The sequence below is a fragment of the Entelurus aequoreus genome, linkage group LG18 (genome assembly GCF_033978785.1).
Source record: "Entelurus aequoreus isolate RoL-2023_Sb linkage group LG18, RoL_Eaeq_v1.1, whole genome shotgun sequence".
Taxonomy (NCBI): Eukaryota; Metazoa; Chordata; class Actinopteri; order Syngnathiformes; family Syngnathidae; genus Entelurus; species Entelurus aequoreus.
In genome coordinates, this window is record NC_084748.1 from 31,238,858 (window position 1) to 31,263,279 (window position 24,422).

Consider the following 24,422-nt stretch of genomic DNA (forward strand, 5'->3'; position numbering starts at 1 on the left):
ACGTGCATGCGTTTGTGTGGACACAATTCTTGGGCTGTTTAAGTAAGGCGGATATATAAAACCATTGAGCCATAGTAACCCCAGCAGAGGTCAGTAAAAGTGGTGTGGTGTCCTAAAAGTAATTTATTATATATTATTAATTATGCAGAAAGCCAAAGGTTTATTCATCTACAGACACACAGATTTTCAGGTTTGGTCTTCTAAAGGATTTAGCGGTATTTCTATGTCTGTATTCAAATTCCTTGCCCACAGATGAGCAAAGTTTGTACTTGAAGTTGAACTAGGGATGTGCCGATTGATAGGTCCGATCAGTATTGGCCCATCTTCTTAAAAAAGTATGTGATTGCCATTTCTGATTAATGCCTTTCAAATATCTATCACAAACGCCAAACCTAACATTGTATTAATTTTTAATCCCGTTCCGACAAGCTAGCAGCTAATTGCGTGTCTTCATACACAATATGTAGCCGCTGTCCTGAATAAATAATTAATCACCTCTATTACGACAAATAAACTGCATTTTCCAATATCTTAGATATCATTATCAAGTATTAGGACAAGGCTAAACATGTTACACACAGACAGCAAATTGTAAATGGCATTCTAAGCTAGCTAGAAACAACAGAATAAATAAGTGGGGGGTTACCCACATATGCGGTCCTCTCCAAGGTTTCTCATAGTCATTCACCGACGTCCCACTGGGGTGAGTTTTTCCTTGCCCGTATGTGGGCTCTGTACCGAGGATGTCGTTGTGGCTTGTACAGCCCTTTGAGACACTTGTGATTTAGGGCTGTATAAATAAACATTGATTGATTGATTGAAGTGCATAGTAAAGTTTAAGAAGTGTAGATGGAACAGCAGAAACTAAGCAGTTCGTAACAGGAAATAGACAAGTAGATAAATAAGAGAGACAGAAAAATATAACATCTGTTGGTATGTCAGCAATGTCGCAAGTGGTGTCGATACCTATATGCTCAATACTACAGTGATGAGATCGATATTTTTATTTTCTCTAAATCATTTTTTTTGTTCTAGCTAATTTTACAAACTCAGACAGTCGGTCCCTGGAGGACTGAGGGCAAACATTATTTTAAACAATAGATAGTAGTTTCTGATTTTATTTAAATTATTGTGTACTATCTACTTAATTTTGATAAAACAGTTGTCTGTAATAAAAGAGAATAGGGAACAAGTCGCAATATTGTCAAACTGTCAATAACACTCTATAAATAAATGTGCGGATTGTCTTAATACTTAATAGTCAAGCAGAGATGAGTTAAATATCAGGGTCGTTTGCTGCATAGCTGATGACTATAGTTTGTTGACTAGCTGTCTAGTTGTAAAGCACAGCTGCAACGGATCTGCTCACTGCATACCAGGTGTTGTATTTGTAATGTAAGTTAGCAATTATTATAGTGAGTGGTTGCCCAAAGAAGAAAACAGATGCTTGCATGATTTCCTGTATTTGTACACCTACAGTATTTAGGTCGCCAGTATGTTTGACTACATGGACGGTTCTTACAGCTATCCATTATCAACATACTTGTATAATTCTAGGGTTGCTTTAAGCATTGACCTTGTAAAAATAGAAACATTACATCTTGGCATTTTTTGAAATGTTTCACATACAAATGACATCTTTGTCAAAATATCGCTGTTCACACTAATCTGAAAAAAGCATTGACACGCTGTAACATGAATGCTAAGCACTGGCACACACCCATCACTTTTACCATGTTTAAATGAATCAGAATTCTAGCGCAGGGCTTAAAAAGATGCACAAACCTGGCTGCTGTTTGCCTGCAGTGACCTCTGTAGAGTTTGGGGTAGTGATGCTGGTGCTTGTAGAAGGTGAAGAATAAGGTAATGAAGGTGACAAAGACGAGGAGGAGGACTGTGTGAGAGCACTGAAGGCTCCTGCTGGTAATGGCTGGCCTCTCTTCAGTAGCTGCTTGTTCTCCTGTTGGCGGAAGCGTGGGGGAACCTCTCTTGGCGGGTAGCGAGCACCGTGAGATGACAACTGGCACTGCAGTTGAGGGGAAGTCGTACTCTGTGGCTGGCTACTGGAGGAGTTGCGCTGGTCATTGCCAGAATAAAATGAAGAGGAGAGTGGTAGCTTAGGACTGGCAGGGGGGTGGTGGTTGGATGTGCCGGGGTAAGTGGGAGCAGGCTCTGGCACTGGATGGAAACACCCACACACACACAGACAGACGACACATGCAGTAAGCAAGGTATTAATTTCATGGTTAGGGTTATACAGATACTGCTTTTGTCTGATGGTGCCAGAACCGTAGTAAAAATTACTTATTTTTGTACTGAACTTCTTGGTGGAAAGGGGTATTTTCTGAATCTAAAGTTGATGTGTTGTGCCCTTTCTTTCTAGCCTGGTGTGATTGTAACCCTCTTTCCGAAGTATCTCTCTTCAATGTAACTAATTTGAAAAGTGCCATTACTGGAACCACTGAATACAAAGGTTGGTGAGAAAAACATTCATCAAGCCAAAATATCCTCTCCAATGTGCACAAATACACAACTCTTAGGATGCTATTTACTATCTGCCTACTTCATTGAAAAATCTGCTCATTCTGCTGCAGCTAACTTGTGACAGGCAATAGGTTGTGAACAAAGCTTTGTTAATCTTGATAAATAGTTAATAATGTTGTTTTCTGTTGTCCCAGGGCATATGAAACATTTGATGCGGAGACTGTTTTCATTGAAGGGAGGACAGGCAAAAAGACTCTGCATGTTTATATAAGAAGGTGCCTTGTAAAAACAAGAGAGGGGGAAATGTACATTAACCAATCAAGTACATCTATGAGCGGTTGTGCACCGCACACAAGCTACAATGGGGGTCCGAGTGGGCCAAGATTACACAGGTTTTTACTGTGCCTGCCAAGACCTTGTCCAAAACCTTCACAGCAAACACAAACCTAATCCAAAGGCCGGAAACAAAAATAAGTATGTCCTGTGGAGATACACTTCGTACATTGAGAGGGAAGACATGGCATTGCCCCCTTTTTCTGTTGGTGTCTTTCAAACGCCTTCACATCTTTGTAGAACACATAAATATTCAGTGCACACACATATGTTTGCACACCCCCTCCCTCTCTGATTTCAAACACACTTGCAGAAACATTGAAAGAGGGGAGGGATGTTGAGAGAGCGAGCCTCCCCGCTTCCTCCCTCCAGCAGTATCTGGCTGGCTGTTGGCCTGGAACTGCAGCCGCTGACGCACATCTCTGATTAAATCCTGCTCAGCCCGCCTGATGCTGCTCCAAGCCAATCAGACAACAGGATAGCAAAAACATGCTTCCCTGCCCCCCTGCTATCCTCTTCATCCACTACTTCTTCTCTTGCATTTGCAACCACCCCCTCTCCTCTGTCTTTCCATCACAGCAACTCTAAAACCCACCTGCTCTCCCTCTCGGTTTCTCCATTATTTCACTCTCAGCCTGATGTTCTCTGTGTTACTCTCTCTCTGAGCCTTCATCCATCTTGATCCCGCCCACCATTGTATGGTGCAGTAGACTGCAGTGACAAATCAAGAAACCATGCAACCTTTTGGAAGGACGGAAAAAATGCAAACCTTGTTATCTGGTTGGACTCACTTTAGCACCGATTTTCAACCCCAAACGGAATGTAAGCTACCACATAGCAGTTACATGTGTATTATAATGAGTACCGCAATTTAAACTAATAGTTACTTGAGGCATCTATTTGAAAGAACCATTTTACTTACATTAGCATTAAAAGGGTTCCAGAACCAGGTCTTCGCTACTGGTCTCTAGAATATGATAGACGCACCTGCCTGAATAGAAGCTGACAATTGTGAGCGCTTTGGCAAAGGCTATAACAGTAATATGAGACAGGATGTAGCTGACACTTTTATAAAAGCATTACACTGATTAAAGCTGCTGTATTTCACCAAGCAATTCTGCCTGTACACAGTGGGAGGCTGAGAAAACGCATACAAGAATAATCCTCCACTAAAAAAAAAAAACGACTGAACAATAAGGAAGTAAAACTAAAGTAGATATTGGACTTTAAGAGCGACAGGATTCAAAAAGGGATGCTATATTTTTGTCGAAGGGGTGAATGAGATCATATATTTTATGTACGTGTATGTTAATGGGGCATATAGCTGACATAGACCAGGATGACGGCTGGTTATATTACTTGAGGCTTGTTCCAACGCGAGCGCCCTTCTGGGCAGCAATCTAACCATGGCTTTAAGATGTCTACGTCTACACAAGGTTGCACTTGCTACACAGCTGTAAGATCATGGTTGTGTGTATTTTGTTTGCATGTATTTTAGGGCTGCAACGATTCAATAATTAAATTGATTATTTTGATTAGAAAAAAACATTAATTTCCATTTTGTTGCTTCAATGATTTGTTAAATAGATTAAATATGCTAACATTGTTTACGCAAGACTGCTCCTATAGAGCACGCATAAGAGTGGTGCACCTATTGGTGATGTAGTTCACACCGCCATTGTAGTGGCCTGTGTGTGTGTGGGAGGGAAGAGCGGGAACAGCAAGAGACATGCTCAAAGAAAGTGGAAAAAGAGCAAAGAGCCCAGAGAAGAGGAGAGATAAGTTTTATGATTAATCAAAAAAACTGAAAAAGACAGTGGTGAAATGTTTGCAACGTCAAACAGAGGTGGCATTTCACAATAGCACTATATCTACAATGCAGCATTACCAGAAAGCATCCTGTATATTTAAGAGCAGCAAACGAGCAGAAAAAAGGTGAAAATATTTTGGGCATGTAACATCTAATGTGAGGTAACCATCTGTTTGACTTAAAAATTAAATGTTTTATTGAAACACATGGGGGATGTGGTGACATGATGGCATTTACAGTTTTTATGTTAATGCTAGTGAGTTTGTCCAACAATCATTGGACCATTCCTCCAATTATTACCTTTTCAAATGTGTACTGTATATTGTCAATCAATATTTCATACTTAATCAGAGAGTCTTTTTGTACAGTATGGTTTGTTATTTATCATATCTAGTTTGAGGCTACACATTTTTTTTTAAATTATATACATTTTTTAATGCAAGTATAAAGTGATGCTTCCGTGGTGAAAGTGCAATTTCAATGTTACGTGCATTCATAAGAAGCAAGAATAAAGGTCAGAAACATCCTTGTTTAACTATTTTCCCTACAAGATGCATTGACGTGAGAATTTATCATCTATATTATTAAAATGTGATAATAAAAAAAAAACTCAATAGAACTTGTCAAGTGTCTGGCAAACAGTATCTTTGAGAATGTAAGCTCCCTCGTGGAAATTAGGCATCCAGAATAAGTAAAGTGAGTAAATAGTACCTGCGAGAGAAATAGCTCTCCTTTGCTTTGATCAATCAGAAATACATTCACCAGGGCGTGCTTTTTAATTTTGAAGAAGACAGCTCCTTTCTTAATTCTTGAGAGGTGGGCACATTCTTTAAAAAGGCTTCACATAAAAACACCACAAAGAAAAAAAATAGTCTAGTAGGGATATCCCTCAGATAAGAGCATGTCTATGAAAGATTAAATGAGGAATGTGAAGAGTATGCTCATTACATTTACTGCCATTGAAAGGGAATGAGATCTGCACACAGTAAATTAAAGAGGTTACACGCGTATTGCATCTGAATGAATAAAATATGCTAGTTCAGACTCTCTGTGGATGTAGTTGACGAGATTTGCGAAGATTACAGGTGTGTTTTGCAACATTCCCTTTGTTGACTTGAATCAATGTCTTATTTATTTTGCATCAGCAATATTCATGTTCTGTGGGCGGCACACGGGCCAAATCATAAATTAAGCTTTAATAAATAATGAAGCAACCCAGCTTTTGGTGTGCTACTGAGCAACCAATATCAGCCTTCAATAACGCAAATGTCTCACAAAAGATGGCATTATATGAAGGGATTTAAGACCTTTGCAGTTTAACTGGGCGCTTCAGAGATAAACACATTTGGTTCACAGAACAAAATAGGATTATAGTATGATACAAACATGTTCAACGATGTGAAGTAGCAAACACAGCTCAAATCATTGAAGGGTGGAGGAAATGTGCATATTTGGGCCAGGATTGTCAAATAGTGACCGACTTAAAGCATCTAATGAAGCTAGGGTATACAGAAAGCCTTTCTCCACACTAAATGGTCAAGTGGATGGCTAGACAGCTTCAGGAAAAGGGCAAGTTAACATGGAGGACAAAAAGACGAGTATATATGGTACAGTGTGGCACAGAGCCACATAAGTCTACCGTGCCAGGCAGCGCAGGTTCCCATAGCTCTTCTGTCTATTGTCTGCAGAACCACTTCATTATGCAGCCATGTTTGTCGTGGGGGGGATGGACAGCACGCACGGGCCTATACGCCCTGTACAATGGTGCCATCCCCCCAAGCCAAGAAGAGATGATAATGTAAGGAGGAATTTACATCTATATACAAAATGTTATAAATGCATCTCCTCCATTGACAATACTACAGTTAGTAACAAAGTAATGCATGGTTTCAGTCTGACAGATTTAAAATCTGCTCTCGACTTTAAACCATTTCTGTTCTATTTCACTACACGTGTGTTAATCTCCTGTTTTGCATTTACTATTTCATTGTATATGTTGTGAGTTTATAGACTACCTGGTGGTGGGAGTCTCTCTGAGGTCCCATCTGCTTGTATTAATAGGGGAAAAACTCCCTAGCACTCTCACACCACATTATGGCAAAAACATTCTCACCCCTCACCCTTTCTATATAAAAGGCAGTTACCATAGAGACTGACTGTTGCCTCCCCGCACCTCTATTTGCCTCTTGTGGCCTCATGTGACCTTCTCTCATGCCTCCTCCATCTTCTCCATCTAATTAGTGCCCCCCACCCCCTATTTCCCATCTCCATCCCAATGCCAGGCTCCCCTTTCTCTCTCATGGGTCATGGTTGTTTTTCACTGCTAGAGTATGTGTTGGAAAGAGGAGCTACAATTAAAAGCGCTAATTTGGTTTGTGTACACAAGATGCATCAAATTTAATTGTGTAAATGTAATTGACAGAGTAGCAATATTAAGCAGAGGGAGCATGTTTATTAGCAATAAAATATGTTTCTACAAAAATGGGGAGTGAATAATGACGGAAGGTTATACTTAAACACGGGTGCAGGACAAGAAAATTGTGTGGCACTGTACTGTTCTATAAAAAGTAATATGTTTTCTAGGGAGGTTGATTTGTTTTACAACATATACAGCAACTGCTCTAAAACATTATGACCACTTGTGCAGTATAATAGGATCTCGTACATACATTTGTTTAATTTTACACAATTATAAAAGCTGACTTTTGAGAGGTATACAGTCCAGTGAGAAGTGTTTTGTTCTTATCCTTCAAAAAGCCTCTGTTTTGGATGGAAAATAAATAAATCTAGAAGCATTTTCTTTGTATGGGGGTATAGTTTGTAGTGGTGTCAAACTACCAAACACCAGGGTTTTAATGTATGAGAAAAAGGCCATAAGTACCAGAATTGAGTAAAAATATTTGTTTCAACGGGGACTAGCTGTCAAGAGTGAAAAGCCTTCTCAATGCAAACACAATCACAGCCTTTAACTGTATAAACATGTATGCAAACATCTTGGCCTCACAGCACAGCAGAACTGTCACTCAGAGCAGCTAAGCCACATGTTATTAATAATCTGCCAGACATTTGACACGGAGCTTCTCGCTATGTGGAGGAGGAGAGCGAAGATGAAGGGGAGGGGGGAGGGTCCAAAGGCATCAAATGGCCTCTCTTACCAGCAGCCTGTGAGTGATTCTGCCGTATGAATTGACAAAGAGCAAAGCATTGTTTAGGTCTGTGTGGCCCTGTTGTTTCCTGTCGCTCTGACCCCAGGCTTTCCCCTTCATCTCTCGCTCTCCTCCAACATTTGACACGCATGCGGGATGAGTACACAAGAGGGGTGGGGGTGCGGTAGCGGAAAAACAATTATGCGTGGCAGTCATAAATCCACGGGACGTAATTCGTGGGCAATACACTATTAATTCTTTTGGGTGTTTATGAATGTGGCTAAGTGAAGAGAAGAGCTGTGTCGATGCTTAAATAAATTAGCCTCTAATTGGATTGTGATTCATGAAATTCCCTTGTTGTGTTGACGCAATTAATAGCATATGAAATTGCAAATTAATCCAATACGGAAACATGCACGACACTTGTGTTTATTTGTGTGTCTCACTTTGATAACCATTGATGCTGTTATCACTTTGTTAATGATGTTGCTGCCTGGATGGGATGAAACAATAAGTGGACATGCAAAGGGTGTGGCTGACAGGACAGGACGGGGTATCCATACCCTTCGTTTTATACACAGTACTGTGGAACCTCCAATTTGGAGCAGTACAATTTGGAATTTAATCTCAACTTTTGGGAACAATAAGATGCAAGTTGTACAATGGTACAGCATGGCATTATAAAACCCTTTAGCAAAAGTCCCTACACTTCATCATTCTGAAACTTTAACTCAGTACCCCAAAATAAGTGTTTTTCTTTGGTATGTTGAATTCCAGTACCAGTGATCCCAAGGAAGAAAAATGTGATGACAACTAATAAAATGTAGCAAAGCAGATTAATTCTAAATCTGAACAAAACAGAACTGAAAGTGTCCATATAGGCTAATGGATTTTTAGAGCAGCAAAAAAACGCAAATGCCGGTTTTTTAGACTATCGGTGTTCGAGAATTTGACATATTGCATTGCGGCACTGCAGCACCTGCTTCACAAATAGCTTTTGAGTAGCGTTTTGCTCGGATAGTGCATTTGCATAATTGTGATTCTTGGCAGGTTACAAGCATGCTAAATGCCACCACGGCTCAAATATTTCTGCTTTTCTAAATCGGCAAGGTAAGCACTTGCTTGAAACTATTACATTGAAGACAGGAGTGTGCACATCTTTTTAAAAGATTTAATACGATACATGTGGTTTGACTTTGTGTTCTTCCTGCTCGCTCTCTCACACTGTTAGCAATAGTATGCTTTTGTTCCGTTTGAGGAGCCAATGTGAAACAGCCCGACTTGATTGTGATTGCAGTGGTGGTATTGAGAGATTGTGATGAAGCTGTGTGTGTGCATGGAGTGAATAATCAGCATCTCTTTGGAAGTAATGGGAAATAGGACAAAGGAGACGGATGGGGGGCCCTGTATCAAAGGTCCACCCTGTGTGTGTGTATGTGTGTGCGTGCCTGCGCACGGGGGCTGAATAGGGGCAGTATGAGGCCGCCTGCTGGATGGAGCCCTATGCTGGTGCGAAGCTCTATGCCTAATGGGGGGCAAAGAAGTTAATTCCACTGTGCTGGAGCTTTATCTCATTTTCATACATATGAACAAGCTTGGCCGAGATCGATTACCACAAACAAATTGAAATGCTTGGAGACCAAAAAAGACCTGCAGAGCGGTGAGCAGAATAAACGTGATGGGGGAAGGCGGCGTGCATCTGTATGTGTCTGTGAATTTCTGAATTTACCGATATGGATGGAAAGACACAAATCCCTTCTGCATACTGATTGCTACCTTCCTACATACACACACACATCTATTCTTTTCTACACATGAAAACAACTCATTCCGGTCAATAATGCCTTCCCTAGAAGAGATACAGAGGTTATGAGCAAAATCAGAGGTAGCTTATTGAGCGATTAGTCAACACAACAACCCTACTTTCTTTATCATTCTTTCAAAAGAAATAGCCAATCACTTCCTCATCCTGTGTTCCTTTCTCGCTCATTAAACATAACCATAAAATAAATGACCATGCAAAGAGAAATGTTCAATATTTGCACCGTCATTGACTCCAGTTGGATATTTTTGGCAAGTCTTAAGTACTTACTGCCTCATTGTGTTCGACAACCTCTCAACTCCATCACTTCAGTCATGGCCCTACTCACAACTTTAGCTCCATTTTTTTGTCGCTCCAATCAGAATCACCCAATTCAGTTAATCTGATCATTAGGAATGGGCGAAATGGCCTAAAATCTATATCGCTATATATAGTGCTGCCTCCTGCGATAACAATACAGTATATAATTTAGTATACAAATTATAATAGAGCCATTTCAAAGCGGACTACAAAGGCTCGTAATTTGGCTACTGATGTAAGCAGTAGCATATTGCTTCGTTTACAACAGTATTATTTTCTCAAATGTGTTATTAATCTACTTGGTAATTTACTGTTAATAGACAGTTACTTTCTGTTACATGATTCGAGTTACACTTCTGTCAAAATGTAATAAGCTTTTATTATTGTTTGGATACTTAACATTTGTTTTGGGTAATACTAAAAATTTGGTATCCAAACCAAGCAGTGGCGGTTTAACAATATAAATTAAAATAATTCAATTATTTCTTACTACTGGCTCAGATTGAAATCCTTTGGTTTTTGCCCTTAAAGTCCTACTGTGTCCTGTGACGTATTTGATGAGTTTGTAAACCATAACAAAAATTACTATTTTTTTTGGATAATAAAAAAATATCGATCGAACCAATATAGTATCGATCGTACAATGATGTTATACTTTGTATCGTTAAGTTAAGTTAAAGTTAAAGTTAAAGTACCAATGATTGTCACACACACACTAGGTGTGGTGAAATTTGTCCTCTGCATTTGACCCATCCCCTTGTTCACCCCCTGGGAGGTGAGGGGAGCAGTGGGCAGCAGCGGTGCCGTGCCCGGGAATCATTTTTGGTGATTTAACCCCCAATTCCAACCCTTGATGCTGAGTGCCAAGCAGGGAGGTAATGGGTCCCATTTTTATAGTCTTTGGTATGACTACTGTTGGTATCTGCATCGATCTGCCCACCTTTGTTTACATTGAAGAGCTCTAGCTTGCGGTTAATTGTTAGCATATCCTCCTACGGTGTGTTATGTAGCATGTTTAGCCATTCCTTGTCATCAACATGCATTATCACAATATGGCAGTATTGAAAGCTCTGTCAGCCAAATCAATATTTATATTACCTATATCGAGTAACCCAAAGTATCATATTTGTATTTTTTTTCAAGATTTTCAAATAAATGAATGAATACAAGCTCAACACTCTATATCAACATATCACACGGATAATAACCAACTATAAGAGAAAACTCCTTGTCTATGTTTAAAGCTGAGAGAACTAGCACAACTCTACGGTTGTCAAAAGATTAAGCCGTACTTTGTACTCTAGATATCCATTCATGTACTGCATAGCAGCCATTAATGCATTAAGACTGAAAAGAGTGTCTTAGCTTCTGCTTCTGAATAATAAAAAGGGATTTCCATCTCGTAATCCACAAGCTAAAAGATGGTATTAAAAAATCTTCAAATTAGGAAGATGTTGGCTTTGTGCAACGCAGTGGAAGCTGTAATGGAAGGAGGCGGTGATGGGTGCTGGCAACAAAATAGGCAGTTCAGGGGTCAAGACAAGCTCTTATGACATTCAATAAAGTGACACCCAGATGGACACAATGGTGTTAAATCTAGGGGAGGATAGCAATCAATCCTAGAAACACTCCAGAATGCTTTATTTCGGTTTGCTTTAAAAAATACCATCAAGGGTAAGTGAGGACACTGGATTTTCAGCCTGAGGCATAATAGCTGAATGTCTTTTTTCCCTGTGCTTCTTTTTTTCTCTTTACCACTTCCCCTTTACCCCATTCTACCCACAACACACTCTCTGTTATGTCAGGGTGCCCTCACGCTCCACTGCCTGCTGCTGCGGGCAAACCAGACGTCTCTCTGCATTTCACTCCACTGCATAGGCTCTGCTCTATGTGTGTGTTTTTGAGACGTTAGGACGTGGGGCACACAGTTGCACATGTGTGCGCACACACCCTCACTGTCAGAGGTGCGTGTAAACCCAAAAGGCTGAGTGTAAATGCTATGTGTGGTAACATAGTATTAGGAGGTAAAGGATAAAAAGTACTCACCTTTGGGTTTCTGTTCTGTAGCCTGCAGGGGGAAGACAAAAGTGGACTTCCATTAGATAAATATAGCAAGGGTGAAAACTTAAAATTCAAATTCAAATGGGTTTTAATATAAAGCTCCAACAAAAACAATATGGGGTTGGCCCGCTTATTGCAGCTGTAACAGTTTCCAAGTCACATTCTAGAACAGCGCTAGTCAACTAAACTGTTCTAGGGGCCATATTTCCAGGAAGCAAAGGATCCGGGGTACGGACTTCTATCCTCACTATTGTTTTTATTTTGAGAACAAGCACCCTATGTAGTGCACATTTGTTTTTTTTCTATTTCTTTTGATAGTTACAAATACACTGCCGCCCTATGCAAAATACAAGTGTCCACTCTACAGTGGACACGAGTCTTTTAAGAGCTTAAAATGTCAATACAAGAATCTGTTTACACTAGTGAAAATTCCTCTCTACAAAAGGAAAGCTCTAGTGTTTTTATTTAGGGCTGTCAAACGAATAAAATATTTAATCGTGATTAATTGCATTGTTCGTGGTTAGCTAAAAAAGCTGTAGTGTTATATCAGGGCTGTCAAATGAATAAAATATTTAATTGCTATTAATCCTATTGTTCATAGTTAACTCAAAATTAATCACAAATAATTGCAGATAGATATAATTTTTCATCATTAACAAGTGTACCATAGACAGATGATTTTCAAGTTTCCAATACCAGGACTAGACAATTAGTTTGCTTTAATAAATGTTTTTTTAAACATCAAGCTTTTTTTAAAATTCTATTTTTTTAAAACAGCTCAACACAAAAAGACAAATACAATTTTAATGACGATTGTGAAAATGATCTCCAGTGCTTTAGTGTCTTGCCAGATTTTGTATTTTGTAGGAATACAGAATTTCAATTCCTGCTATAGGAGCATTTGCATTCAGAGGAGGAGCTACACTATGTTTAAATACCAGTTTCACGCATTAATAACACAAAATGATGGATTGTTACTTACGATCATGGTTTGATTGTCAAAAATGTTTGGTAATGTAGTCTGATATTTCTACCTGAATAAATGCTTCTGATATTCTGTACATTATGTGTTGTACAAGTTAATACTATGTATTTCACCACATGACAATGTTTTAACTATCTCTATTTAGTAATCAAGTTTAATAGTCAGCCAGCTCATCATTCTGTTGAGGACTATCAATCAGAACATGTTATAAAATAATATACACATTATTTCAAAATTCCAGAGAAAGTCCCCCTCTATATTCCTCAACTGATGTACTAGCATCTATTTAGGTAGAAAGATCACTAATTACATTACAAAAGAAAACATTACAATTTTGACAAAGCATTTTGTTACTGTAGTTGGACCAGATGTCCCGCATAGTGCTATTGTTGTGAAGCGGGAAGTATGGGATTGGTTTGAGAAGAGGTGTTTTGACATATTTTGACGTTGTGACAACAATAAAGAATATAGTTAAGTGACTCTAGAATTCCTGCCGACCATCTTTCCTTTTTGATTAGCTTTTATGCCAACTTACAAAAGCAGTTAAAGTAACAATGTACATTTTATGTTATCAAAGTGAACTAAACTACACCTCTGCAAGAACGCCAGCAGGCAGTTGCTCCAGTGATGACGTTTCACGGCGATCGTGAATAAAAAAAAAGTCTTGTCTTGTCGAGAGAATTACTTGCCATGGCTTTGGACCTGGTATTTTCATAATGGCCATTATTGCTCATTATTTTCCTGCTTGTGGCTCATCAGTAAACGGTGAACGCAGCTACATTTTTCCACACTACGAGGGTCAGAAAGGACCCATGCGCGTTAATTGGACGTCAAAAAAATTAGGGCCGTTAAAGAAACTTACAGTTACGTTATCGCGTTAATTTTGACAGCCCTAGTTTTTATTACATTTAATTTGCTGCAAAAAAGTTAGTCTTCCCCAAGTTGGGACTCAACTCGAGGGCTAGTATAGTGTATAAAAGCCCTGTTCTGGAACAAATGGCCTTCCTTAAACTGTTCCTATATAGTTGGAAGTACAGAACTGCACATGTGTCTCAATCTGGTGTTTAATTGTCAATTCCAATATGTGCTCACTTCTAAGATTAAAATGAGATTTACTGCATATTTGTAACTTCAATCAATGGAATTACGTATTTATCCCTACCTTTTTTTGAGCGTTATCCTTCTTGATCTTTTCTTCTTGCTTTTTCTTTCTCTTTTCTTCCATCAAATGGTTCTCTTTCTTGTGTTGCTAGCCTCTCTCAGCTGTACAAAAAAAAGGATGACTCAAACATGAGGAAATAATTCCAGTCTTTGATTTGCATTGTTTACTTTTCCACAATAACAATTTAGACAGATTTGACATGTGTATAGATGTAGACATGTGTACCATTGAGGCATACAGTCAAAGCATCTGTGTATGCATTCCAAATATGAATGTTAAGCCTCCTTAAAGCCTCCAGGATTTACTTCAAACCGGAGCAGAAGTACACAGTGTGTAAAGATTCTTTTTTTTTTTTCCCATCAACAACACTCACTTCATATGTAAATGTATTTGGCAGGTCCAAGGAACATTCACCTCCCAGCCCATGAAGTGTAATAGGATACAACAAACAAACGAGAGGAGCGTAAAAAGGGGAAGTGACAGCACAAAAAGACGCATACATGAAATAAGGAGACATATGAAGAAAGTGAATAGCAAAAGCCATTTGGAAAGGAATTCGCATGACGAGCAAGATGGCAGAGCGCTGACAGTCCGAGAAGGACAGTCCGAGAAGGACCGTGTTAAGTTACAAAGTACGCTGAGATCTTATTGTGGCGGCATGAGTCAAACTTGCTGCATAGATCGCCTGAAGCCACACAAAGCAAAAATGTTTTGTCTCTGCCTGTAGTTCCTTTGGCTTTGGTTTGGTGACAGCTCCTTGAAACTATTGCAGGCGTGAGTTGAGGACCAGGACTTCAGTGTGCATGTTTGTGCACCATGTGTCTTCATCTCTTTTTGTATCAAATGTATTATACACCTCTGTAACAAAAAAAACATCACTTGTGTACACTATGATGATACTTTGGGGATATTGATATGTTTATTTAATTGGCTTCCTAGTACAGTATAGACAAAACAAAACTTGTAATACCTTAAAAGAGAGTACCAGTAACTAAAACTTTGGGTGGGAAATATGAGTGCACAAATTCTGCAATGTTTTTTTTACATTATATAGTAGTTAAAGGCCTACTGAAACCCACTATTACCGACCATGCAGTCTGATAGTTTATATATCAATGATGAAATCTTAACATTGAAACACATGCCAATACGGCCGGGTTAACTTATAAAGTGCAATTTTAAAATTCCCGCCACACTTCCGGTTGAAAAACTCCTTTGGATATGATTTATGCGCGTGACGTCACAAAATCCACGGAAGTGGTTGGACCCTATCTGACCCGATATAAAAACCTCTTGTTTTCTTCGACAAAGTTTCACAGTATTCTGGACATCTGTGTTGGTGAATCTTTTGCAATTTGTTTAATGAACAATGGAGGCTGCAAAGAAGAACGTTGTAGGTGGGATCGATCGGTGTATTAGCGGCTAAGTACAATACTTACAGCAACACAACAAGGACTACTTACTACGCCTAGCCGATGCTTGCCGCCAAACCCACGGATGAAGTCCTTCGTCGCGCCGTCGATCGCTGGAACGCAGGTGAGCACAGGTGTTGATGGGAAGATGAGGGCTGGCTGGCGTAGGTGGAGCGCTAATGTTTTTATCATAGTTCTGTGAGGTCCGGTTGCTAAGTTGCTAAACTAGCCTCAGCGTCGTTAGCAACAGCATTGTTAAGCCTGACCAGACTGAAAATTTTTAACTGTGTAGTTACATGTACATGGTTTAATAGTATTGTTGATCTTCTGTCTATCCTTCCAGTCAGGGGTTTATTTCTTTTGTTTCTATCTTCATTTGTGAACGATGCTATCACGTTAGCTCAGTAGCTAAGTGTGTCACCGATGTATTGTCGTGGAGATAAAAGTCACTTTAAATGTCCATTTCGCGTGCTCGACTCTCATTTTCAAGAGGATATAGTATCCGAGGTGGTTTAAAATACAGATCCGTGATCCACAATAGAAAAAGGAGAGAGTGTGGAATCCAATGAGCCAGCTTGTACCTAAGTTAAGGTCAGAGCGAAAAAAGATACGTCCATCACTGCCTCTCTAGTCCTTCACTGTAACGTTCCTCATCTACGAATCTTTCATCCTCGCTCAAATTAATGGGGTAATCGTCGCTTTGTCGCTCCGAATCTCTCTCGCTCCATTGTAAACAAAGGAAAATTGTGAGGAATATTACCTCCTGTGGCGTCACGCTACTTCCGGTACAGGCAAGGCTTTTTTATCAGCGAGCAAAAGTTGCGAACTTTATCGTCGATTTTCTCTACTAAATACTTTCAGCAAAAATATGGCAATATCGCGAAATGATCAAGTATGACACATAGATTGGATCTGCTATTCCCGTTTAAAAAAAAAAAATTCATTTCAGTAGGCCTTTAACTTTTTTTACACAAGGTAAGTGTATCGCAACTTTTTTTAAATTGGTCTTTTAAGTTAAAAGTAGGCCCGGGCTGTCAATAAAATTTGCTGAACGATATATTGTCCCACCAATTATTGCAGATCGACGATAATATCAGCATTATTTTGATACCAAATGAAGCATTAATTTAATCATTATATATAACAATAATGAAAAATAATATTAACATAAATACTAATACCAATCTGAATAATAATTATAATGACAATAACAACAACAACAATCCAAGTAAGTCCTCCATCCATCTACCGCTTGTCCCTCTCGGGTGGCTGGAGCCTAACCCAGCTGCACTAGGGCGGAAGGCGGGGTACACCCTTGACAAGTCGCCACCTCATCGCAGGGCCCACCTAGATAGACAACAGTCACACTAACATTCACACAATAGGGTCAATTTAGTGTTGCCAATCAACCTATCCCCAGGTGCATGTCTTTGGAGGTGGGAGGAAGCCGGAGTACCCGGAGGGAACCCACGCAGTCACGGGGAGAACATACAAACTCCACACAGAAAGAACCTGAGCCTGGGGATTGAACTCAGGACCTTTTTATTGTGAGACACATGCACTTACCCCTGTTTCACCGGGCTGCCCGCAAGTAGTCCTTTTAAACGCAATGTACTTTGGACTTTCCATTAGTGTTTTTCACCATTGCGTATCCCAATAAGTAAACAAACAAAAATGTAATTGGCTCGGAATCTCAGTTCGCAAAAATAAATTTAATATTGCACATTTTGAAGTGCAGTTTTTTTCCCCATTTGGAAAAACTGGGTTGGATGTTTTCTCTTTTTTTTTTAGCTACCACTTTTGAACAAATTGTGCATTCTTGCTCGTTCGTCCGTGGTGCTCACTCGCTTAAAGGCCAAATATTCCCACAACAGACATTTGCCTTTGCAATAATCTTTATTTATCCTAATTTTTGTTACTTTGCACTGCTTCTCACTAGAGACTAGTGAGGCTCTCTGTTCATGCATTCTGTGTGTGTAAGTTATCGGTCCTGCCTCCACCCATCAAGACAAAGATTGTAGATGACTGACAAGTGGATTCACTGCTTCATTTAATTCTGCTATTTAATAAACATGTTCAGGTGTTATCAAGTTTATTTTCACGGTCACTCAAGGTGTTAAAAGAGGGTTTGGAGAGGGTTTTTGTTTTTATGTTACCAATAATGTAACCCATTGGTTACCTTATTTTTACACTTAAAGAAAAACTGACAATTTACGCAGGAAGTCTAGTCAGTTTAAAATGGTTTTACATTAGGATGAAACCCAGAAGAAGGCAGTGGTATATAAACTGATTTGTGCCCGCGACTGACGCTGCATAGCAAGCATAAGAGGTCGGAGGTCAGACTAATCTCCGGGAGAATAGTCAATAACAAATTAGCAATGCTAATGATAGAAGAAGATAAGGCAAAGAGGTCATTTTAACAATGTGAAATGCAGCCAAATGCTAGAAATTGTGTGTGTGACAATCATTGGTACTTTAAATTTATTTGTGACACACAGCAAAGCAGCTCCCTTTAGTATTCACTAATTTAACATTTGGTAGAAATTCCCAATCTGCTGGGAATTCCTGCCACATCCCGGTTGACACATTCCATCATTTCTAGCCCCATGTTGTCAATCACTGTTCCACTGCCGCGTCCAATCACTACATGTTTTAAATCATATGCTGCTTCGAATACAGCTTTGCCACTTTCAATATGCTGCTATTGCAAAAATAAACTGTGGCACACGTCAGAGAAAACTACTGGATTTTATTGAGGGTGTTTATCTTTTAAATGCGGCAGTAGGGACAGCTGGCTTTTTAGCTGACAAAGTAAAAACCTAGGCCTCACATAAAATACCTGTCTATCTGACTCTACCTCAGTACTGCTGACACAAGTATCTCATCAGTGGTGACCCAGTATTGTGCCCTATACAACAAACTAAGGGACTGAATCCAATTAACATATTTGTTTATATATAAGAAATGTTTTGCCCAAAGGAGCTCCCAATATGTTCAAAGCACAGCTACAATGAAGAAGGAATGCAGGAATTATGAGGTCACAGACTCACAAAGAAAAAGAGGGAGAGCTTGACGAAGAAAGACGACGCGGGGGATGTGTATCTGGTGCCTGTCTTTCAGTTACAGATGCATGGAGGGTGTAGGCGAAAGAGAATGGGGTGGGCAGACGAGGCGGGGGAAAACAGGCGGAGGATGAAAGCAGACGCAGAACAACAGTAATAAGAACGACAGCCGCCGGAGAACCAGACATGGCTATAAAGGAGACTAGGCTTGAAGTTGGAAAGAGAATCCTCACTGGAGCACTGGCAGACAGGGAGAGAGTCAGCAGAGTAAGGACGGGAAACACAGAAAGATCCATGTGCCTTGACTACTAATAACCATAGGAATATGGGGGAAAAGATTGCAGTATGAAAAGAAACAGTGCATAAAATAGTGCCGCTAAGAGATGCCGAGCCGTGAAGGAGAAGACAAAGAAAATTTAAAAACGCTAAGACGCCGAAAAGAATACACAATGCTTCACATGGTAACGGCTCGGGTAGAGCACAGTCTCAGTGGTGAAGCAATATGATCTGGCCATAGCTACACAATGTGGGAAAGCTATCGCCACCACTGTTACCATTTATCTAAGCCAGTCATTCCTGTGGGTTACAAAAAAGCCACAAGAGTCTCTGGAGGATTATTATTATTAACGGACATGGAACAGGATCAGTGCTTACCTTATTGCATCTTTACTTCTATACAGAGTAATATGGGTGGTTATTAACTCAGCATGGTGATGTTGGGGTGACTGAAACAAGCCTGTAAATTCCAGCAGCAAGGTTGTTGTGCTTCAAACACTGTTTACCAAGAATTCTACACCTACCAGCTTGGTCATCAACAGGTGTGTGTAAACAAACACAAACATGCTTCACTTCTGCTCGACTGGGCTTGATCAATTAAATGTGCCAGTGAAACTTGTGGATGCTGGGATTTGTTGAGTGACTTAAGAATGGTGATGAAAGAAAAAGCCAGAGCAGGGGAATAAAGTCCAAGACAGAAATAGCGAGAGAGTTATGGAATGGTTCTATAAATAACAGCTTTGAGGTTTGCCTCGGCAAAACGAGCTCGCAGTGTGTTTGCTGAGGAAGCAGCCGAGTCGATCTGAAACTTTAACACGGTGACAGCTCATTAAGAAGGAAAACAGCACGGGATCGAGCAGGAATACTTGCTCGCAGATGCCATGACTTTCTCAATTGTCGACTGAAGTCAATGAGCTGTCAAGCAACACATTCTTGATTGCTTTGTGTTTGTCTATGCAGGACGGCACATATTCTGCACATGCTTGCATATTTTAATATTTCAATTATTTGTGTTAAGATATTGCAATTTGCATTGTCCATCAACGGGAGACAACAAAAACATATTTTACACCTATGGTACCTTGAAAACACAACAATTAAAGCACATACTTTTTGCTAGAAGACCAAACTAGTTGAGACTGCATCAATAATGTCCCTGCTGGTTAGAGCCAAGTAGGGCAGTCCATTTTGCAGATAATCAGAAATCAATTCCACAGAATCAACCAAGAGCAACAAATTTGATCATGTTGTTTATCCATATTGCAATGCCTCACATTCCCTTTATATGTATTAACCTCTCTTTAGGCCTGGGCCGATATTCGATAAGTCAATTAACAGACGATAAATGAAAATTAAAGTTGGTAAGTTTTCCAGCGTCGATAAATCACCATGTGCATACATTCAAGATCATCCACACTTTTTGTCGCTTTAGTGGCTACGCACGTTGGTACCATAGCGGAATGAAAAGAAGGGGTGAATTGTCTTGTCCTCATTAAGTGTCTTTGACTCTTTGTGCAGCGACACGGGCCCGCTAGCATCACACAGTGCAACTAGTTAGCATGCAGCAGCTAACACGGACAGAATTATCACAAAACCAAATACCGCCGCACCAATATGGGAATATTTCAGTTTAAACCTTTGGAACAAGATGAGCCGATCAACACTCACATTCGGCCAGTGCGCGACTACAACACCCATTTGGAAAACAACCACTCAACAGTCCACACTCACTTCGTGTTTGGCGAAGAAGCCAGGTCTCTGTAAACAAAAACGGTGCAAAACAGTGTGCGCATACAGAAAGTGCGGTTAAACACATCGCCGAAGACATGCTGGTTTAAAACTAGCATCTGTCAAACTTAATTTTGTTTTGCATAGGACTGTTAATACATATGTTTAAGTTGTAGTATTTATATTGTCACTTTGCACTTTTGTTTAAGAAGGTCCTAACTTGATCGTCAGTTAATGTGCAACTCTACCTCTCCCTGCATGTTCAATATTGAAGTGCAACTTTGTTTGTCAATACTTTATTTAGCCATTTCATTTATTGTTATGGTATATGTTGTGTATATATGAGCCACCTCCAATCCCCTCCTTAAAATGTTAATTTTATTCAAGTGCAAACTTTCACTTAAAGTATATTTAATTGATTTTATTTGATTTAACTTGAAGATTTAAACATTTTCATTCCAGTTACAATGCTTAAATACACAAGAAATACAAGTTAATTGCACTTGAAAGGATATACATGCATTATTATGTATTATCATTAAATCAAAAGTTAATTTGGTCTCATAAAAATAAAAATGGCAATATCGTTTATCGGCAATAGTTCGTAGGTCAATATATCGTCAGGCAAAATTTGTTATCAACCCAGGCCTACCTCTCAAACACATTATCACATACAAGTCAAGAGTAGGACCAGACATAAACATTCTGTTACTTAACTTGTTTATAATGAGTATATCATGGTAGGCCCTATAGTGTAAAAACTGTCAGAATCACGAGAGCCAAACTACACACAAAGATGACAAACCAGATGTTCACCAAGACGAATGAGAATAATCCACTGGAATAGATTTATCAAGGTTACATTGGCACAGCTTCCTGACACTGCATGCACCAAAATGTCAGTCAACAACTCAGAAGTTGACAATGGTGTCAGCAATAACAAAGACCACACAGAAGATGGATCAGAGTGTACCCGTTGGGATACATTTTTAGTTCACTGTGCTGATGTTGGCGACAAAGCAAACAGTAAACAATCTGTCTAAATCTAATCAATCAATCAATCAATGTTTATTTATATAGCCCTAAATCACAAGTGTCTCGAAGGGCTGTACAAGCCACAACCCTGAGCGTAAAACCAGCTGTTGTATACTAGTGCTAGTTACATGGCTTTAACTGTGGGCTTTGGACGTGCTGTAGGGCTCAAGGCATGTTATATAATGAGTAAGGCTGTCCAATGTTTGTTGGGGAGTGAAGAAGAGAACATTTGAATTGGATGCCCTGCATATTCCCCGTCAGCTTCAATGTGATGCCATTCGCCTTCCCACCGTGTTTCTTCAATTAGCCAACATGGAGGCGAGGGAGGGAACAGGGGCCCCCCCAAATAAACCTCCGCACAGTGAACATTCCCCTGGAGCCACGCCAGGACTCACAGGCAAGCAGCTTGCCAGGTTTTCCCTTCTTACCCTCCCCCTATTCAAAGCTGACCTGGCATATCCCTGCTGGGGCCCCCCTAAACCCTGCCCCCTCCATTGGCACACACGTTGAGGAAGATGTAAAACAGACGCAAAGACTAAACTATATTTTAAACTTCTACAGAAAATAAATGTTACATTTAGGTACAGTACAACCATCTATAAAATGATGTTAAAAGTAAATATATTCAAAGTCACATACACATTTACAGGGATGTGAGCACCCTTTGAGGGAAAAATAAGAAGATTTCTATCAGCACCAAGTGCTGCCACGCAGAACCCAAAATACAATTTTGAAAATCAAGACAGCATTTCCTGCAATTGGGTGCATTTCTACACTTTATTTTACTTTTGGGTTTATTCTCATCCAGCAAACTCTTTTAACTATCTTTTTGACACTTACATGTCCCATGTAATGCACCAAATATTGTTTAGGGGCTTTTTTAGCAGATAAAGACAAAATAATGATAAAATCCACCACCATCAACAAATTTACACTAAATTAACACCAATATAGCTACCGTATTTTCCGGACTATAAGCCTCTAACAGACATACATCACTGAAAGGTGGACAACATATTTTTAAAACATGCATTTTAGTTATATCCTAACAATGATTAGAGTCCCAATTTTTCCAGTGATTATTTATTTATATCTTTTCACACATAACGTATTTCATTTATGCTGATACATATAAAATATCAAACAGAAGATACACCAAAAGACAAATACTGTAACTGTTTATCTTAACTTTGCAGTTTAAATTTCCGTTTATATTTATTATAAAGAATAAATGAACATGCTTAGGAGATTTCATGAAATTATTATCACTTTACCAGGTAATGCATAGTTTGTCTTCTGAATATAAACCAGCTCCTTGTGTTTTGATCAAGCAACATGATCTTTGTGAGAGACATGGCCATGTTTCCCATAATTGATTTCCTTGGGGAAAATCTTACTTTTCGCAAAGCCATGTTTATCAATCTTGTCAAAAACAAGTCTTAGTAGTGTTTTATCAATAGTTTTTTACAGACAAGGCCAGCGCCAGGGATTTTTAACTCTCGCATCAATTTTCGTAACTTCAGACTGCCAGGTAACTTTTGCCATGTTTATCCCTTGTTTACAATGAGCTCAAAATCTCGCTTACTACCGTAGCACTTTTGATAAGGACGTTAAACATTATTCAAGTCTGTCTGCCTGTCTGGGGCATCATCGCCATCAGTCATCAAAACAAGAATGGCGGATACCTATGGAGGCCGAGAACAGTTGGAACAAACGCAAACGCCACAAGACAATATCACAAAGCCAAAACACGACAACTTTCAGCTACAGCACAATTGCAAAAGCCACAACAAATAAACGCCAAAATACAATAAATAAAACTGTAACACATTTTTAAGCCACAAAAGATGGGAGAGACACAACGGAAGTAATAGTGCAGCAAGTTTTGCCAACAAACAGACTTCCTGAGGCGGAAAGTTGAAAACTGTGTAATGAACATAGGGCTGGGCGATATGGGCTTTTTTTTTTTATCTCGATATTTTTAGGCCATGTCAAAATATATATCTCGATATTTTGCCTTAGCCTTGAATGAACACTTGATGCATGTAACCACAGCAGTATGATGATTTTATGTGTCTACATTAAAACATTCTTGTTCATACTGCATTAATATATGCTCATTTTAAACTTTCATGCAGAGAGGGAAATCACAACTAAGTCAATTGACCAACACTGTATTTATTAAAGAGTTATTAAGCAGTGGCACAAACATTCATGTAATTTCCAAACAGAAAGTGCAAGATTGTCAGAGACATTTTAAAACAAGCTATTAGTGCACTTTTGTGCATGATGTCACTAAGATGACATATCAAAAAAACACTAAATTAAAGTGCACTTTTTGTACAGAACGCAACTAAAATAGTTTAAAACAAATAAAGTGCACATTATCATAATGTCCACATCACACTAAACTGGCATCCATTTCTTCTGCCCCGCTACACTTGAAAATAGCCACGCACAAACTAGAGAACAAGGTTAATGGCTTTTGGCAGCCAAAAATTGAATGCAGTTGATACCGCTGTCAATGAAGCCCTCCTGACTGGAGCAGCATCCTGCAGTGATGTTAAGCATCTTCTCTCTCATGTCTGTGCCAGTTGTGTGAAAGGCTTCATAATCACAGGCTCAGTGACCACCACGATCAGTCCTGGGACAAGGTCAATGACGGGGGTGAAAGGGGATAGACCACATAAGCCACTTTTCCGAAGCACAACTAAGTGGGATTTACTAGAGCCAACAAAAAAGTCTGACATTGGACTGAAAGAACTTGTTGTTCATTGGAACTTAGAGCCTTGTAGGAAAGTGACTA

The 24,422-nt window shown here is 39.4% G+C and overlaps 1 protein-coding gene across 4 annotated transcripts in view; it reads right to left on the bottom strand.

Moving 5' to 3' along the window:
- LOC133634027 (trinucleotide repeat-containing gene 6C protein-like) overlaps positions 1–24,422 on the bottom strand; it is a 55,899-nt gene that overhangs the window by 27,781 nt on the left and 3,696 nt on the right. For 3 of the 4 annotated variants that reach the window (XM_062026948.1, XM_062026949.1, XM_062026947.1), the window contains 3 exons: positions 14,104–14,204; positions 11,942–11,963; positions 1,786–2,178 (listed from right to left, as the gene is read on the bottom strand). In XM_062026948.1, coding sequence (XP_061882932.1) covers positions 1,786–2,178; positions 11,942–11,963; positions 14,104–14,166 — 478 coding nt within the window. In that variant the 5' untranslated portion in view covers positions 14,167–14,204. The remainder of the gene's footprint in view (positions 1–1,785; positions 2,179–11,941; positions 11,964–14,103; positions 14,205–24,422) is intronic. The other variant, XM_062026950.1, reaches the window with a different exon arrangement.